Source organism: Zonotrichia leucophrys, chromosome 13 (genome assembly GCF_028769735.1).
Source record: "Zonotrichia leucophrys gambelii isolate GWCS_2022_RI chromosome 13, RI_Zleu_2.0, whole genome shotgun sequence".
Classification (NCBI taxonomy): Eukaryota; Metazoa; Chordata; class Aves; order Passeriformes; family Passerellidae; genus Zonotrichia; species Zonotrichia leucophrys.
Genome location: NC_088183.1, coordinates 4,764,988 through 4,784,505, shown reverse-complemented (window position 1 = coordinate 4,784,505; position 19,518 = coordinate 4,764,988). Strand labels below are relative to the sequence as shown.

General features: G+C 43.8%; 1 protein-coding gene across 16 annotated transcripts in view; it reads left to right on the top strand.

The window, feature by feature from the left end:
* SGCD (sarcoglycan delta) overlaps positions 1-19,518 on the top strand; it is a 492,080-nt gene that overhangs the window by 366,988 nt on the left and 105,574 nt on the right. For 13 of the 16 annotated variants that reach the window (XM_064724711.1, XM_064724706.1, XM_064724704.1 and 10 more), the window contains one exon: positions 3,165-3,350. In XM_064724711.1, coding sequence (XP_064580781.1) covers positions 3,165-3,350 — 186 coding nt within the window. The remainder of the gene's footprint in view (positions 1-3,164; positions 3,351-19,518) is intronic. The other 3 variants (XM_064724715.1, XM_064724716.1, XM_064724714.1) reach the window with 2 other exon arrangements.

Sequence of the window (19,518 nt, the reverse complement as noted above, 5' to 3'; positions counted from 1 at the left end):
TTGTTCTGTTATTAAACAGACATCCTTCAAGTGCTGATCAAAGAAACCCCCACGGCAGAGAAACATTATTGATTCCTTATGTAAAACCTCACCCTGCTCATGGCCCTCCCTGAGCCTGCAAAGGCAGCGTGGCCAGGAATGTTACAGTGCCAGTGTTTGTGTGGGAAAGGTGTTAATTCATCCCTGAGCATGTGAAGCACTTTTCTGCCTGAGGAATTGGTAATGTGGGTTGCACACCCTGAGTGGGGAACTTGCTGCCAAGAAGGGAGGGAGGCTTGGAGCAAAGATTTGCTCTACCTGGTGAGGTCTGGTGTGAATTTTGTGAGCTCAGAGCCAGTTCTGCTTTCGGGTTTAGCTCTGCTGAAGGAAGGTGCTGAAGCTTTGCAGAAGCAGCCTGTGCAGATCAGCAGGTGGGGTGACAGGGCTCTTCCAGTGGTCTTAAAAAAAAACTAATAAATCTTTCTTGTCATGGGCCATATCTCTAAGGTATGCTAAAGCAAAAGGATGAATAGCTTTTCTAAGTGGACTGGATTTTGTCTCAGGCACTGTTTGCAGTGTTGGTATATATAAAGGACTCAGCTTTAGTGCAGAGACTTACTATTTTTTTTTTTTTTTTTTTTTTTTTGTGCATAACCAAGAACTCCTTGGTGAAATACCCACATTCCAGGCTATATTTTTGTTGTCATAGTCACATTGTCTGTGGCTAGATTGCAAAGATTTGGCTGCTGCATTTTTGTTCTGTTGTAGGTGGGATTGTTCATGCAGTGGTGGTGATCCAGTGCTGAGCACGTGTCTTTAAGCCCTCTCACTTTAAAGTTTGACCTTTGGAAGGCATGCTTCTTTTCCAATTTCTGTATTTGTTTCAGTATTATCTTTTCTCCGCTGTTACAGAATTAAGTGGTGGTTCCTAATATTTTCCTGAAGAAGAAATGAAAAATCCTATTAAGCAGCAGCAGCCTTTCCTCTTAGTTGAGTAATTGAAAGGAGGGAGGTGTCAGCAGCACGTGCAGCCACTGGATATTCTTTCAAAGCAGTACTTTTTTCTCTGGTGCCTTAATTCTTTTCAATGTTTGAGTCAGGAAAAATTGCCAAAATTTAAATTATGACTAGCGTACTTCTCCCTCCCACATAGTACAGATTATTGATAGTGGATATAGCTGGTTCCATAGGTGGTAGCCTTGCAGACTTTCTTATTCTGCTCATTTGTTTAACACACCTCAGCACTCTCTGTCCATCATCCTGTCTTCTCTCTCTGAAGAACTACAGACATGAGCAATTTTTTGGTAATATTTACAGTTTGGGGGGGAACACTAGCTAGAAACCAAATATTGCTTAAGTGTGGCTGTGTGAGAGTTTGTATAGAAAGAACATGATATCTACAATTGCCGTGCTATTTTCTTGTGATGAATTTATGCTGTATTGCTAAGTCTTGCTCATCACACATGTTGGAGTGCTTTAGTTGCTCTGTCTCTGTTAGGGCAGCTGTGAGTTAAATATTTTATCAAAACTAGAGAAATTCTCAAAACCAGGCTACTGTATGGATGCAAGTTGCTCTTTGTGGTTGTGTTCTGTTGCTATAAATTCTTTTGATGTTTGTAAAGTTTTGCCCCAGCTGGATATGCTATTTTCTCTATCCTAGAAATTGCAAGTAAAGAAAAAAAGCAGAGATACAGTGAATAAACAAGTTTTGCAATAAAGGGGTATTTTTAGCTGGGTATTTCATATTGTTTCTCCTTGGTCAAACCTCTTCCATGGTTTGAGAGGGTTAGCAATGCAATTTATTCATTTTTCTCCAAGGGAGAGGCTGCATTTAATATGTGTTCTCCAGGATACCCTGTTAAAATATTAGGCAATAAAATCCTTGACTGTACAGTAGTTGCAGTTATAATTTCCCCCAGGTAGAGGAAACTCTGTGATTTATTATTGTTCAAGTTTGTTCGGGTTGGCGTGGTTGTGGCAGTGCAAAAAGATCTGCTTTGCTCCAGCCTGTGTGTTGGTGTCCCAGCTCCCCTCCCTGAGCAGCATCTCATTCCCAAAACTGCCTCACTCCAGACATGCACATCACACTCCCACAGGGGAACTCACACTGCTCCCTCCTGGGATGTCAATTTTGTAATTCCCTGCATACAAACAGCAGTGCCAGCAGCCCTGAGGAAGACACTCGTGGTGTTGAATCCACAGTGCAAGAGCCTCCTTGGTGGCTTCCTATCTGTCTGGAGTCTAAAATGGAAAACACTCAGCAAACTCTGTCTTACTAGAGATGATCTCCTCAGTCTGTGCATCTAAATAAGCTGAAAATGTAAGAAATGATCCCTGGGGAAGCCTGAGAACGTGGCTTTCCTCAGCCTGAAAATGGAGGGTGAGAACATGAATTCCTTTCCCCTTCCCTTTCCCCTTCCCTTTCCCCTTCCCTTTCCCCTTCCCTTTCCCCTTCCCTTTCCCCTTCCCTTTCCCCTTCCCTTTCCCCTTCCCTTTCCCCTTCCCTTTCCCCTTCCCTTTCCCCTTCCCTTTCCCCTTCCCTTTCCCCTTCCCTTTCCCCTTCCCTTTCCCCTTCCCTTCTCCCAGCACAGATATTTGTGATAATTGTTAAGGATGTGGCAGCTGGAGAACCTTGCTTCAGCTTCACTTTTTTAGGCAAGATTGGTGTGCAGGAAGGGGAAAGGCAAACATTTCCCCTTTGCCTGTTTTGTCTTTGGTTGGAAGGAATGATTTTGCTTGAGATGATATTTTATGTTTTTTTAAACTAAACCTCTGAGAAGTCATATTGCATCTTCCAAACAAACTGCTGAACTCAACTGCTTTTACCCAACGCACGCAGAATTTTCCCCTCAGGATCCTTCGAGGCCCTGGAGTGCCTGCCTTGCAAAACCTGGGGCTGTGAGCAGAGTCACTCCAGAGTAATTTCCATAGGATACCTTCAGCCAGAGTGCTTACGTGTATTTATAAGAACATTCACACACATTTAACACATCACATTCTCTCCTGGTCTGTTACTGCGCACACCAGGCAGAAGGAAAAATAACCAAGGTATCCAAAGAGCTGCTACCCACCTGGTAAACTCTGAAAAAACCCCAAACCCTCCAAGAGGCACAGACAGGAGCAGTTTTTATCTCTGGCTTTCCTGGCCCTGAATACCCATGGTTGTCTCTTTGTGCTCATTTCAGATGCCTCAGGAACAGTACCCGCACCGGAGCACCATGCAGACCTCGGAAGGACCCCAGGTATACAAAGTGGGGATTTATGGCTGGAGGAAGAGGTGCCTCTATTTCTTTGTGCTGCTCCTAATGATTTTAATCCTGGTGAACCTTGCTATGACCATCTGGATTCTGAAGGTTATGAACTTCACAATTGTAAGTAGGGGTTACCCTGGAAGGTCTGGGGAAGATGAGGGAGGGTGCTGGTCTTACTGCTGAGCATGGCTTCAGATACAGCTTCAGTAATGGGGTGTTTCATTGCCATGGACAGTCCTTTCACAGAGAGGAACAGATTTACACAATGATCCTCTCTTTCTGATGGATATTGCCAAGCTGAGGAATCAGCTCAGCACTGCAAATGGTGTTCCTCTTATCTGCTGTATATGTATATATACATGTATTTATGCAAACAATATACATCACCCATCCTCAATTTTCAGTTATAAAGTGTTTTAAAATTAATGAAATTGGTTATTTTCAACTTGGATGTGGAATGGGTTTGAGCTTTTCTCTTAGACTTTTTCTGCTTTTTTCGGTGACCAGGAAAATTCATGGTGATGTAGTTCTCGAAGCATCATGAACAGAATTTCAATGAACAAAACCAATTTCATTAATTTAAAAAATTTACAGGATATCTCCCTGACTGTGGTATTTAGGTGGAGCATGTCCTTATCCTTGTATTGCTGTGCTTGGTGCACATCAGTCCTGGAGCAGCTCCCCCTTGCTGCTCAGACTCCCTGGCCAGGGTTAGCTTTCCCCTTCCAGGGCTTGTGAACCTTTATGTATGGTAGATCCTTGTTTTTCACTAGATAATTCAGCTAAGCAGAGTGAAAATGAAGTTATCAGTTGTCTCTTCTGCAAAGTAGTCATTGCCACCTTGTTCAGATGAGATTATTCATTGTAAGATTGTTTGAGTCTTCAGGAGAAACCAAGTCTGAAGCTTTAATCCTAGTTTTACTTCCCAAGGGAGCTGTATCTACACTTGCCTAGACAGCTTCCAAGGATCTTCCCAGCCAGGCTCTGATATGAGCAGCATGTTTGAAGTTTTTTTGGCATTTCTTCCTCTGCTTTGGTCTTGTGCAGTCCCAAACAGCTGTGGCCAGAATTATGTCATTAATGGGCCATGAGAAGTTGAATAAACAACCTCTGGCTTCCTGTACCCAGCAGATAAAATGCTGTGTCAGGGGAATGTGCAGTGTTCATTTTCTCTAACCAGGTTGCTGTCAAGGTGTTCAGAAGATTGCAGTGCCTGTGTGCATAGGGAGCAGGCAATTATAAAGCAGTAATCCACAAAACGCTCCTGTGAGCAGGCAAAGAGTGGCCAAAGTGGAGCAATTAATGCTTAACCAGAGCAGTTGTTTAATCTTGTGAAATGGATGCTGTTTTGATACCCATTTAATGCTGAACCATGCTCTTTAGATTAATGGAGGTGAGCAATAGATATTTCCAAGGTGGTGGAGGAGTTGATCATTCAACATACAGGCAGTGCTGTGGGTATCAACCCAAGAACAAAACAAAAGGATTTCTAAGTATCACTTTTCAGGAATACAGCTCTATTTCTTTCTAATAACACAACATCAGTCGGATGCTTTTTTGCTGATTGGTGGTGGTCAGTCATTCTCTACAGGTTGCTTGGAAAGTCAGGTGAACATCTGTGGTCTTTCTGCCCTCTCATGATGCACTGCATTTTGCAGGCCGGGTGCTGAAGTGCCACATCCCAGGGATGTGTGCAGAAACCTCTGTCCCCCCCATAGGATACAGACTGGTTTTTAGAGCCATGCACAGAAATCTTCCATTTCCAGCAGCTCTGTCCCCCCCCATAGGATACAGACTGGTTTTTAGAGCCGTGCACTGATCTTCAATTTCTTGTCTGATTCTGTTTCCTCACTTGCCCTCGGATTACTGGGGATTATTCCAGGGTAAAGCATATTTGTGTATGGCTTAGTTAATTCATATCTACTAATGCTAGTGGATGATGAACAGCATTTGGTGATAAAAACACAGGTGGTGCTGCTGAGTCCTGCAGTGGGAGCAGCTTTATGGTTGTAGGCATGGCCACACTACTCAGGGTGAGTGTTTCTGGCACCGCCAGCTGGAAATAAATACAGGAACTGGGCATGTAAAATGTGAGTCTTGCCCCAGTATGCACCCATTCATCTCCTGATCTCCTGCTGCTCCTGCAGCCTCAACAGCTGCTTTGGATCCTGCTCTGCAATCCCTCCTGCACCACTCCCTGAGGCTGAGAAAACCACTTGGCTAAGTGAGTTTTTAGAGGCAGACTTTTATCTCTAAATAACAAACATAGGAAGATTATCAAATGAGCAGTTGCAGATATGGAAAAATCTTTCATTTGTTCTGATAAGGGGAGCTGAGAGTCCTTCTGGGGCAGGGGAGTGATCTGAGTAGTCAGTGAGCAATAGCTGCTGCTTGACAGGTCTGAGTTATCCCAGTGCTCGCACAGCAGAAAGGAGAGGAAGGTTTGTGTTTCTGTTCTTCTGGAAAATGTAACATTTCTAGCACCTTCCTACCCCTGAGCTCTCCTTGCAGAACCTGAGTCTGTTCAACTCCACAGAACAGTCCTGGTGCTTACCAGAATTTAATGATGCTCATTATAGCCAATAAGTGCTCACAGTATTTTAATGAGCACAGCAAACCTGCTCAGGAAAACTCAGGGGTGTTTTAAATGCTGATAGTGGAGAGTGGAGAAGGGGGAAGGAGATGAAACAAGACAATCTCAGGATACAAAAACACCTCCTCATACTTGCTGTGGCAGTGTCCATCCACTCCAGTTCCTTGTCCAGCCCTGCCCTCCTGGCTTCTGCTCCTGGAGACAACTCCTGTGAAATCAAACCATAAACTTCCAATCAGTGGCTGTTAACAAGCAAGCATCACTAATTAATTCTAGGTTTTGCTTTTATTTTAATGTTCAAGGGTTAAACAAATGTATCTGTGGGCTGTTGCCTCTTACACAGGGCTGTCAAAGCAGTGTCACACCTGTGTGGGGACAGCTGCTCAGTGTCTGCTCTGTTCTCTAGAGCAATCATTCATTTCTCATGTACTATTTGATACTCTATTTGTTTTAAATGCCTTTATCCAGCACAGGCTGTGTAAAAAACAGGCCTAGAGGGGACCTCCAATGTCACCTGCCTGTCCCACAGCTGGTTCCCATGGCCAGGTCCATTTGCTGTGCTCATTCACATCAGGGCTGAGCTGCTCTGGGGCTGCAGGGAGCTCTGGCCAGGCTGCTGCCTCTAAACCTTGCTTGGGTTTTTAAGGCAAACCACAGAATGAATCTGGACCAAAGCCACCAATTTGGTTGAAACCCTAATGTACCCTCAAGGTGGCCTAACCTAATGGAGGTAAAAACCACCATGCAGCACTCAGCTTTCCAGTGGTACTTAGAGAGTGCCCTGCTTCATTCAGACCTTGGACAAGGCTGCTATTAGGTCTGTGGTTTGCCCATACTGGGCTTGGGGAAGTGCTGTTAGTGCCTGTGGGTTGTGACTGAACACTCAGTCTGCAGGTCCCACACGGCCACAGCTGCATCCTGCAGTCACACCAATGTGGCACGGGGCTCACCTGCAGCTGGAGAGGGAAACCTGCTGTGGTGGGCTCAGCCCCCAGCTGTGGTGATGATAATGTCCAGCTGTGGCAGTCTAAACCTCCAGCTGCGCTGCTCTAAACCTCCAGCTGTGGCGGGCTCAACCTTGAGCTGCCCAGAGCTTGGCTGAGGTGGGCACAGCCCCTGCATGGGTTTGTGAGTCCCAACTTAATTATAAAGCTGGAATGAGAGCGCTTAACAACCTCCTCTTTCTGGTCCACCTGCATTAGCAGCCAGTGATGCAGCTCTAGCAGCAGCATTGCCTGTGACTGTGCATATTAGCACAGATATTTGATGCTGCACACCAATGATGTGCTGGGAGTCTCTATTTCACCTATTACTAGTGAGCTTAAAGCATTTTTTTAAAAGCTTCCCGTTGTATTAGTTTCTGGATATTACAAGAAAAGATGTGCTTACATAAACACAGTAAACCAATATCCTTATTTTAAGCAGTCCAAAGCTAGAAAGCTCTGATAATGGGCAATGACAGTGCACTGACCTCTTTGCACAGGGGTAGCACACAATGCCTGGTATTTTAAATGGTGCTAGGAGTCTGAAGCAGTCTCCATTAGTACCCCTTTATAGCCTGTTAGGCAGCAGGCAGAGCTTTAAACAGGAGAGATGAGGACTGTGTCCTGTTGTGGCTGCATTTAAATGTCACACACCCACCTACTTGTCTGCCCATCAAACCATAGAGGACCTTTGCTTTTCCTTTGATTTTCCCAGTCTTCCTATTGCTTGTTATGGATTGTATTTTTTGGTAGTAGGAGCTGTTTGCATATGTAGTCATATACTGGCAGGCTCTACTGGACTTTGAACTGTAATAAATAGAAAATAATAATATTTTTCCCCAATCAGCCTGCAAGGCTTGAAATTTCTGGAGAGCTGTCTTCTAAGAATCATCTAAAGTAAAGGCTTCAGATTAGTTTTGTAAATAAAATATTCTGCAGCTTGGTATTCAGGAGCCAAACTTTGCATGTTCCTCCAGACTGGGAGAGCCCCATCCTTGGAGATGTTTACAGATGTGTGCAGCTGTGCTGGTTTGGGACAGGGTTTAGGGTGGAATTGGCAGTACTGGGTTAGTGGTTGGATTTAATGATCTTAGAGGTCTTTTCTGACCTTAATAATTCTGTGCCTGCATGTGCTGCTGAGGTTTTCATCCCTTAGCATGAAGTTCAGCCATATTTTATTATTTTAATTGAACAGGAACAAATTACTTCAATTGTTCAGTTTTTCCCCCATTTTTTGCCTCAGGCTGCATTCATAGCTGAAGGGGTGTGGTTTAGCAATATTGAATGAAATGTTGGCAATTTAGAGAGACAAAATGCTGCTGTGGATGGCACAAATGCTAAATATCATTATTATCTTGCTTTCTTTATTAAAAGTTTCTAGGAAAAATGAGCTTTTAAAATTTGGTTATGAACAGTTATTTCCAATACAATTACTCCCTCTTGTGTGTAAACTACCTGCCACATTTCAATTACAGGAAAACAGTGGGGTAATAACACAGCAGTAAAGATGGATTAGAGTTAGGAAAGCTCATTGCCCTAGCTGGCAGGATTCTTCTATTAATGATTTAAAGGAATAGACTTTGTTCTAATTTTATTTTTTTTTTAAATCAGAGATTGGCTCAGAAGAAAATGGCTGTTCTGTTTATGTTCCCTTTTCATGATTTCTCTGGGGTCTCTTAGGTGCAGTGGTAAGGCCAACATGGGAGGAACTCTGATCAGCTTTTCAGCTTCTGCTGGTGCAGCTGTAATCAGTCAGCTAAAATTGGCTGGAGTTAGAATTAATATTACTATATCCTTATTAAGGAAAGAGTGAAGTTCTGTTTCTCTCCCTCTCCCCCTTGCAAACACACACCCATTGCAGAATTGTGCACTTTCCCATCCTAATTCATGTTGCTCTTTCTGTAGAACAAGTAATTGTTCTGAGACTTCATTGCATGACCCAAGAGCTTTGTGTATTTCCCTCCTTTCCTCATTCACATGGACTGCATCTTCTGATATAAAGATGTTAATCTTGCAGTGGCCTGACAACACCAGCAGTGCTGTGAGTGATTGTACTATTAACTGAAGAGGTTCCTATGGGTGAGAACCTTCCTGGCTGGAATTTAGCAGGAATCTTGGCACTGACATCAGTGGATCAAGCTCTTCACTGTAATGCTTTTTATTTGCAGTTTTCTTTACAGCAACTTCTAATTTCTTTCCTCTAGGTTGAGGATAAAGTGTGCTATGCTTTTCTTTTACTCTTTTTTATATATCCAAATTTCATTCCTGGAGGGTTTCTGTTTCTGCATGAAAAGCAGCTGGGATAACTTACCTTTTTTAAAGATACATATAGTACTTTTTGCCTTCACTCATTTGGAGTTCAGAATAATATAGTCTGTTTTAATAGGATATTGTGAGAAGCTATTGAAAGTTTGACCCCTTCATTGCTGCATCCTCCAGGGCATCAAAGATTTGGTAGTGGTGATTTGTTGAGTTAAAATGCATCGGTTTCTTCTAGTGTTACACCTTTGAAACATTGGTCTCTCATAATATTTCATTTTTATTATCCTAATAACCACATTTTCTCAGCCAGTACAAGCACATAAGGCTTTCTTCATCCTTGTTACTGAAAAATGATGAAAGGTCCCCATATTTTTTACCACTCTGTCTCTACTCCCTGCTGAACCATTGAGTTTTTAGAGGCCTGCCATGGCATTGGATATGCTGACAGATTATGCTGTGGGAGCAGAAGGAATAGTGAAATATTAAATGTTCTACTCGTGCCACTAACCCAAGTTGCATGTGCTGCACTGCAATCACTCAGGTAACTCTTTGGGTTTTTCCTTTGACAGTTGCTCAAGGCAGTCTATGGTATACAGAGTATTAGGATGGCAGATGGCCCTTTTTTCCCCTCAAATATTTTGTGTTGGGTTTCACAAGGAGCTGAGGTTTATGTGACTCTGCTTCCATCTTGATGGACAGGATTCCAGCTCTCAGTTCTCAGATGTTTCTGAGCCACTGTTCTTACTGAAGTCATCTGAACAGAACTATGCATCCAGGAGAAACAAATATCTCAAACATATTTTAGTTACTGCATTTTTCAGAGGCAAAACAAAGAAGTTTTATTTATTGGTATCTCTACTGTGAAAGAAGCTGCTGCATAAGTTCTGTACTTAGTACTCACCAGGAGTGAAAGATATTACAAATGTCTCCACAGCAGAGAAATGTTTTATTGGTGCTGTTTTCCTCCTGGACACCAGAGAATTTAGCCCTGGCATGCAGATACTCATGCAGATACACATCCCTTGGTTATTAATGCTTCTCATTTGGGGGAAACTCAGCAATGTCCATCTCCTCACACCTGCAGCTCAGTGCACGTGTGCAGGCAAACCATCATCTCCAGACTTGCTGTGTGGGCCCTGCTGAGACTCAATAACTGGTCTGGTGTACATCCCCAGCAGGAAAATACCTGATTGCATTAAAAATACATGATGACTTTGTTAGATGTCTCCAAGAACAGAGGGATACAAATAGATGGGGAAGGGAGGAGAGTGGCAGGGATTGGCGTGGTTTGCAATGGAAGGTTGATAATTTATTTTTTGGAATAACTCTTAATTTCCAGGCATTTCTGCCAGTCAGCAGAGAGGGCCCTGGTCCCTGCTGTGATGGGGGAGCACAATGGGAAGGGTTAAGAGCCCAGGAGGAGCTGCTCAGTGTGAGGTGGAACAGCAAGGAGGGCATGGGTGGGCTGTGCAGGGTGAGTCATAAACTCTTGATCCCAGATCCTCCCTCCTGCCACCTCCCTCCAGAGGAGATTGTTCTCAGCTTCTTTCATCTGAAGAAATAAGATATTTCATATTAGCATTCATCTCAGTGCCAACAAAAGATCTTCAGACTAGCAGTTCTGAAGCAGAGAGAGATTTGTCTCTTAGAGAACATGTAAAAGGTATTATTATAAATGTGCAAAAGAACAAAAACAAGCTCACTGCTAAAATGTCGATAATCAGCGAGTCCTCTGAACAGCTACAACCTGATCCTTCCTCATATTCTCACAGTGCAGGAGCAGAAATGATTTAATTTGGGAATCCACACAGAAATTATGTGCCATGCTGAGCCATAGAGTCAGTTTGCTGCTGCTGCTTCTCTTGTTCCTTGAGCTCTTTTTTTTCTTTCTAAGCTTCCCAACATCCCTCCTGCACTCTCTGCACAGCAGAAAGCAATGGCCTTCCAGGCTTTCAAAACCTAGCAGCCAGTGCTGGAACAGAAATACAATTCCTCTGAAGCAGCTGTTCTGCATGGCTGCCTTCAGGCAGAGGTGCTGCTTGCAGTACCCTCCATCCTTCCATCCTCTTGTCCTGGAACTGCAAAGCCATCAGCTTCTCAGAAAAGCTTTCGTGGCATTCTGAGCCCCTGCTGCTGGAGCATAACCATGGAAAGGGAAGGGAGGTGGCTTTCTCTTAGAACTGTAAATGGCTGAGGAGAGTCTGAAACACTGAGGAGCAGAAATCTTCCTGTGCTTTGCGTGGAGCTGGGTCCTGCCTGCTCAGTGAGGTGAGCTCGTGTTTGGCTGAGCAAAAAAGTAAAACAGAAGTGCCCTATTCTTCCCACAGTTGTGCATTTACTTTATTTACCTTCTTGCTGTGATGACTGAGGGGTTTGAGGCCAGGACTGCAGCCCTGTGCTGTGCAGAGTCTGTCTGTCCCCTGCTGAAGGGGGGAAATATTATCCCTGTGTTACCTCTTCTCCACTCCCATGCCTCATTTGATAGAAGCATTTAAAATACGTGCTGCCATTTCCTGTGCCTGTTCTTCCAGAGCTCTGCAGTGGAGATGAGCTTGAATATATCACTCAAATTCATCATAGCTTGAGTTTTAGTTCTGGCCATTTCCACTTCAATTGCATCTTGCCCTGAACCCGTCCTGCCTCCGCTGCCGTGGCCAGCAGCAAGATGGACTGAGGTAATTATTTGTATTTTGGCCTCTTTCTGAGGGACTGCACTCCAGTGCACTTGCATGAAGGACAGCCTGTTAGCACTGAAATGATGTGCTTGCAGCCAGACTTAGAGAAGAGGAATAGATTCACACAGGTAATTCAGCCTTAACCTCTTGAGTTCTCATTACTTTGTGTCCACCCAGTGCTACTGCCCACCCCTTTCCTTTCCAAATGAGATCCAGTAACTAAAAGAGAAATTATGGCAATTTTCTATATGAAATTTGTGATTATTTGCATTTAATTAAAGGCTTCTCTTGGGAAAATGAAGGGCAGCTTAACCTCAGAGAAGCCTCTACATCTCCAGTAATTGCTTCTAATTGAAGTGCTTTGAGTTTCCATCCCACCACAAGAAAAGGGAAAAAAAAACAACCTCAAACCTGGAAAGTTCACTCCCACACATGGGGTCCCTGAAAATTATTTTATCCTTGTGCAATTGAGGCGACCGAGGGTCCTCAGAAATGATTCTCCAGTGTGGGCTAACCAGCTAAAATTCAAGTTTCATTATTGCAAAGGCTGGTTTGTGGTGTGCTCATGAGAAATCCAAGGCACAGCCCATATTCCTGAGCTGCTGTGCTACAGATGCAGGGGTGCAGGTGCACTTCTTTTATCTAAGTGCTCCTGCTGGTTTCTGCTTTTGTACAGGTTTTTTGACTTCCAGAAGTATTGTGGTTATTATTGGCTAAACCTTTCTGGCTCAGTGTGTCCTGTGAAACACAGGAGTGGGTTTTTCTCAGCTGGAGGTGTACAGAGTTAATCATCAGGAGAGCTTTTGGGGTTGGGAACACCTTGGACATTTCCCTGCATCTCCACCTGTGTGTGCCTTAGTTTTTGATGCTGCAAAAAGTGTATCCTTCTCATGTCAGCTCCATTCCCTGTTCATCCTGGCACATGGAGTGTGTCCCTAGAGCAGGGGTGGCATTTCCATGCAGCTCCTGGCAGTGATGTCTCTGCTTACACCTTTGGTGCTGTTAAACCCCTCCTTGTGTGGTGAAAGCAGGTCTGACATAAATCAGTATTTGTATGTTGTGGCAGCAGGCATGGACATTTTCTGCTGTTTATTCTTTCCACAGAAGATACCAAAGTTGAGAAGCATGAGAGGGTTCTGCTCTCCTGTGTTCTCACCTTGTTCATTAATGCCTGGTATCTCACAAGTCAGCAGGAATGTGCATCTGATTTCTGTCCTTTATTTTCCCTAAGGTTCTCTTTAATTTACACTGAAACACAGAAAATCTCTAGATGGACTGAAACCTTTTAGAGTGACCTCTGAGATGTCCATGGGTGAATTGTCAGAAATGGGAGCATTGTTGTTTGTCTTTTTTTTTGAAGTTGCAGCTGCAGGTAAACACATGAAAACATTTGTGACTTGCCCCTGTTAACTTCTTAGCAAGCAACCATGCTTGGAAAAGTGCGCCTCTTCATTTGAAGAATAAGAAAAAAAATGTTTTAATTCTTTATGCAGAGTCCTGAAGTACTTGTACTTCGTGTAGGTGCAAGTCATATAGACATGTGTAGGTGCTGATTTTGATTCAGGTTATTTAACAGGGTGGTATTGTTTCTGACAACAAATATTAATCTTTCAAAACAAGACATTAGAGAATTTTGTTCTAGGAAACGAGGAAATCAAATGCCTTTTTTAGTCTTTGTTTTCTCTAGTAGAGTAGAAAGGGAATTCCTGCTAGTTACATATTTGTGCTAGTTAGACAAACCACTTCTGAATCAAGCACTTATTTACAAGGAGATGTCATCAACAGAGGCTGATGGAAGGCTTGCAGCAATGCCTTGAGCCTTGTGAAGGGGAGGGAATTCAGCCTGAGCAGCTGATGGCTGAGTTGTGGAAATACCAGGTGGATTTACAGAAAACTGCTTTGTCTAGAAGGGAGAACAATTCACTTCACCAGCAGGTATAGATTGAAAGGCAAATTTCATCTCTATTTGAAGTTTCCTATTGACCAAAGATATTTGTCTTTGTTGGTATGATAAAGGATTCAGCCTTGTGCTTTGCCCAAGAAGCAGGCTGGATGTTAGAAAGCTGATGTGTGTAATTCCTTTCTTCTTCCCAGTGGAGCTACATTTACTGCCATTACATCTTTCTTCTAATAGGAAGCTTTTGTGCAGAACAGTTTGCCTTGTCAGTCCTCTTTATACTGAGCTGAGAATGAGGAGCTTTTACATATTCAGGGCTGAAATAGCAATTCTCTATACAGGAAGGCTGAGGCCAATAAAGACCCTGTTGTTCTTGCCATGTCAGGAGTTGGGGCATCCTCAGCTCTCCTCCCACCACCACTGTGGTCACTTTCCATCCTCCCAGCTGCCAGCCAGGGCAGCTCATAACAAATTTGCACTCACCAAAATGGCATGGAGAGATTTCCCTACAGGAGAAATCTGCACAAGGGAGCAGCTTTGAACTTGAGGGCAGAAATCTTGCTGTAGATGGGGTCAGAACCTGGGGTGGGAAGGCTGTTAATTCTAATTTTGCTTGTAAATTATGCTAAACACACGTGGAGTGGCCAGTCAGTTGTTTCATGACTCAGTTCTCCTCTTGCAGGGATGTAAATGGGTGGCATCAAGTTGGGGTTGCACAGTTACAAGTGAGGGAAGAACAGCCTGGCAGCATAGAGCCCCAGAAGGCAACTGCAAGGGACAGGAATTTAAACTTTGAATTATTGACAGTGTCTGGGCAATTGCAAAGAAGAATCTGTCCTAGTTTGGAGGGTTTTGGAGTTACTTTTCCCCCCTTATAGGCAATAGAAGAGGCTATTGCTGTGGGTTGGTAATAATCTGCAGGCTGACACATTAAATGGGTTTCACTCACGTATGAAGTTTGCCAGTTTAAAACAAATACATAGATACTGTGAGGATTTATGCAGTTCAGAACATATACAAGGACCCAAGAGAGCTCTGCAGACAGAAATAGCTGGAAAAAATAATTCAGATCCATGCTCTGAAGTCTTGCAGAAACAGGCTTCCAGTTTTGGAAACATGGCATAGGAACCTGGAAATGGTGGACAATTACACCCCTGTAAATGAGAGTAAACTAATCAGTTGTGCTCATTTCTCTTCCCTTTTCCTCATTGCATGTTTTCCTGTTCTTGAAATGAATCCATCCAGTAAGAAATGTGAAGTTAAATGGCTGAACTCTCTGCTCAGTCACAGTTCTCCCTGATGCTCATGTTGGAGGCGCTGGCTGAAATGCTCACTGAGAGATGATGAGATCCACGGTGGGGAAATGACCACCATCCATCCAAAATGTTTTCAGCAGCAGCACTGGGAAGGGAATACTCTGGTGCAATCTGTAGCTCTTGTTTCTGTTTTAAAGGTCTCTAATGAGCCATGTGTGCACTGCATTTCACCCTGGGAAATCCCACTGAAATCTGGCACTCGCATTTCATTTCTTACTCTGCTATATTTAGGGCAGAAAGCAGATCTCCCAGCGTGGCTCCTTCTGGCTTCTAGAAACCCTGCAAAGTGTCTCAGTAATATACACTAATTGCTTACCAAAGCTGCCAGCTCCCTGTGAAAATCCTTTCAAAGGATGGGAAGAGGAAGCAGAGCAGTTGCCTGCACTTTCTGCAGGCACGTGGCAGTGCCAGTTGTGTCTGTGCCATGGGGATGGGGGACAGATGACCTTGCTGGATGTGATGTTGTCTTCATTACTGAGGGCTCGTACTCAAACACTGTTTTTCTGCCCTTCCATTTTCATTCTGTGGATGAGGAGTCCAATCAGAGGTGCCTCTGTTGAGTTTTAATGAGTGAATTAAATATTTCTTAAACCTGCAGTCAGTGGCAGTCTCAGAGCATGCATGTTCCCTTCCTCTGATGTATTTATTTTTAATAAGTTCCCATCTTTCTTGACCTTAGTTCCACTAAAAGTCATTCACAGCCATGCCAAGTCAGGCATTCGACATCATCTTGTTATAATCAAAGGAATGGACCTCTCTGCTCAATACAATCCCTTTCCTGTGCTGAGGCTTGCCAGCCCAGCTGTACCCAGATTTCTGCAGCTGAAGTGAGAGGGTGGTCCATGCCTTGTGTTAAAGAAATCTGCTGCCATGCAGGTTTTTCTATTGTGGGTAGGAGGGAGAAACAATACATGTCAGTATTAGCAGTGTAAGGTGAGAGTATGGTATTTTTATATTCTGGTATTTAGAGCAATATTTCAGGTATTTCATAGCCGTTCCACACATCTACATAGGAAAAAAAAATCTTTAAAACTGAAGAATAATGGAGTGACTACAGTTTCATAGAAATGACATTCAAAATCTACTAAATTAAGCAGAGAACATGTCCATCCCAGCAGCTTTCTGTTATCTTTCACAGTTCTTTGATAGGGATATAATTTTTCTGTAATCACTCAGAAAGATGGTTGGATATTTTTTCTATTAAATTCTGAAGGACTTAAACCTTTTCTGGCTTACCTTTGCTATTTTTCATGTTTATATACAACAGTATAATGCATCAGCATTTTTATACCTTTCACATATAAAAATGAGCCATGTTTATAGAGGCTGTCAGACTTTCTATTCCACAGAATAACTGGAGCATCACTATAAGTTGACACCAGCCTAAAAATCACATATAGTTGCTGAAATGTCTTATTTTATGGCCCTGTTGCTGTTTAATAGCTAAGCTGTGCCCATTTCTTAATTTACCATCTCCATCCAGGAGTGCATTGGTGTTGGGGGATGCTCTGCAGAGGTTCCAGGGTAGCTCTGCTGCTTTTGTGGGTGCCCTGATCAGCAGAGCTGCTCTTGGCTGAGGAGCTGCCCAAGCTGTGATAATTACCTGGGGAGGTAAACCACTCTACCCTGCTTTAACCTTCTTGCAGCAGGTTTCTCCTACCAGGCACAGGAATATAAAATTATTACTTTTTTTCTCTCTCTCTGCAGTATTTAGCCTCAGGAGATTTTTGGATAGGTTTTGGCTATTACAGACACAGTAAATGCCTAGCTGGAAGCTATCTGGTATTCATAACCTTAAGGTATTTAGGAAATCATAAAAGCTGAATGGATTTTTTCTTTTTTTTCTTTCTTTTTTTTTTTTTTTTTTTTTTTTTTTTTTTAGGAGAATAGCTCCAAGAGCTGAAGGCACTGCTTGCCTTTCAGGTAAATTCCATTCAGGATGATAAATTATGGCTGAACTGAACCAAAATGTTCCTAATGGCCCTAGTCAAAAGGCCTATTACAGGATGTCTAACTCACTTAAATTCCTTTTGGCTTTAAATTGTTAATGATTAGGTGTTTTAGGGCTAAAGTGATACACACTTAAAGGGCACTTTGCTTTATGGTTAGCCAAACTGAGCACCTCGAGTGAGGGACACAGATTCACTTGAGTGACCTTCAGGCAGAGAAATCAGGATGTTGTCTCTACAGGTGGGTAATTTTATGGGAATATTTGCAGGACACCAGTCAGGTTTGTGGAAGAGGAAGCAGAGGAACATTCTGGAGCAGAGAGGAACAGCAGCTTTGTCCAGTCCTTGTGGCTTTTAAATTGCACTTTTGACATTGCAGAGAGAAAGTTTATTTGTCTTTGGTTATGACATTTGGAGGAGTGAACATTCAGTGGTGTCAAAGGTGTTTTCCCAAAGGAGCAGCTGGTCAGCTGTGAGGCACCAGTCCTGTGCTGGGGCAGTTCCTTGGGTTTCAGTGTGGTTTTGCAGCACTGGAGGTGCCAAACCTGGCTGGTAATCACAAATTTTGGACTCCTGTCCAGCCCGGTGCTGCTGACCAGTGAGCAATGCCGTGGGTTTTTCTGAAAGGATGTGCAGTGATGTTGTAGAAATCCTTTCAGCATTGTCAGCTTTAGGAACTTCTCAATTTCATAGATTTTTAATGTCTCCTGACAGTGAATCACAGAAAATTCCAAGTCACTTCACACAGGCACTTATGGGACCTGGTTACTCACAGCAGCCTTGCTCACATGGATATTAATGTTCAGTTTGGCTTTTGTTAATTCATGGATGAGTTTATTGGAATTGAGATTTGCCTTTTAATCCTTTTCCCTGAGAGTTACCAGCACACAGATTCAGCAGCTGCACACGCTGCCTTCTGCTCAGGAAAATTCAGAGGTGACCTGGCTCAGACTCACACTCACCTTCCTTCATCCAGGGCTTTGGTTCAGGGCCAGCAAGCAACACATGCAGGAAAAAATGCCAAGCAGAAATGCCAGGAGTGGCCCCCTAATAAAACATATGCCCATGCACAGTTGGCTTGCAGAAAAAGCTGAAAGGATATTTTCCAAAATATCCACATTGCTCCTTGGGCTGCACAGTCAGCTTGCAGGCATCCAGGACCATAACACTGCCATCTTCTGACATTCTTTATTGCAGAATAAAGGACAAATTCTTTATAAATTTTAAAATACCCATTTTCCTTTGGTTTTTCCCCTCTTGGTGCTGCAGCTCCCCACTGGGGAGTTTTAGCAAACATTGTTCCCAGCTTGTTTGGGATCCTGTTAATGGGAATTCCTGGCCCAGTGCATTGCAGACGTCTGGCTCCTCCAGAATGTTTCTATTCCCTGCTGAGTCTCTTCCCCTTTGATATCTGATGAGTCAGCAGGTCTTTAATTGCTCTCGCTCTTAGCAGGGAGTTCTGTGCTCAATACATTAAATATTTGATTGCCCCAGGTCTCCAGGCAGAGCAGGGCACACAGGGGGGTTTTCAGCTCCCCAGGCAGAGCCTGTTGCCCTTGCAGACAGTGATTTTGGCAGCTCAGCCCGAGGCCATGCCTGGGAAGCCTCCCCTGGAGCTCAGGGGGAGCACAGGGATCTGAGCAGGCCGGGTGGTTTGGGATGCTGGAGGCATTTTGGGATGGCAGCAGCTGTGCTCAGTAAGGCTTGCTGAATGGGAGTCTGAGCATCAGCAGGGAGGCCCCTGCATGGCTAGGAGGTGAGTGTGGACACCTGTCCTGCAACTCCCAGAACTCTTCTTTTTCACTTTGTTAAAAGCAGCAATGCAGAAATACCCACTGGGATACTCCTGTGCTTTGTGGATTATGGAGTGTGCCTTCAGGGACTTAGTAAGATGGGCTATTATAGCAGTAAAATTATCTTCTGGTAACTTTCTTGGATATTATGCATGTATTTCATACTCAGTGAGCTGAAATAAGGACACTTTCAATGGTGTTTTTCAAGTGTTTGAGATGGGTGCACCATGTAGGGACAATCTCTGTGCCTTCTAGAAGGAAGCCTGGCTGCAGGTGGGGCTGTTCCTGGGCAGAGTTGGGTTTTCAGCCTTGCAGGTGGTTCCTTGAGAGGGGAAATCCAGTGCAGCATTCACAGGCATGCAGTGCACACTCAAATCTGGGATTTGCTGCTGCCTCCCTGCTCTGGGGAGGAATTGCTGCACATAATGCTGAGTGGGAGTGTGCAGGCTCACACTGGGGAAAGCAGCATTAATCCTGAGGGTTGTCAGCAGTGTAGGCTTGAGGCAGAGCTGCAGTGCAGTCTGTGGAGGAGAATATCCCAAATGGACCTCTCTGCATCTGCCTTTGGGCTGCCTCTTGCTCTGAAGTCTCAGAGCCTCTGTGTTTCTTGTGGAGTTCTGTTGGGAGCAGAGCAGAAAGGAAGGCTGAGAAATGCAGACAGCAGCGTGCACTTGACACACACATCCCATCACTTCATCCCTGGTGGGTGGCACTGGAGAGAAGAAAGAGCTTGGTGGGGATAATGGGGTAAGGAAGAGCCCTACAGCCTCACTTTGTTAATCCTATTAGCCTGGCCCTAATGTAAGAGAAGCTGCTACAG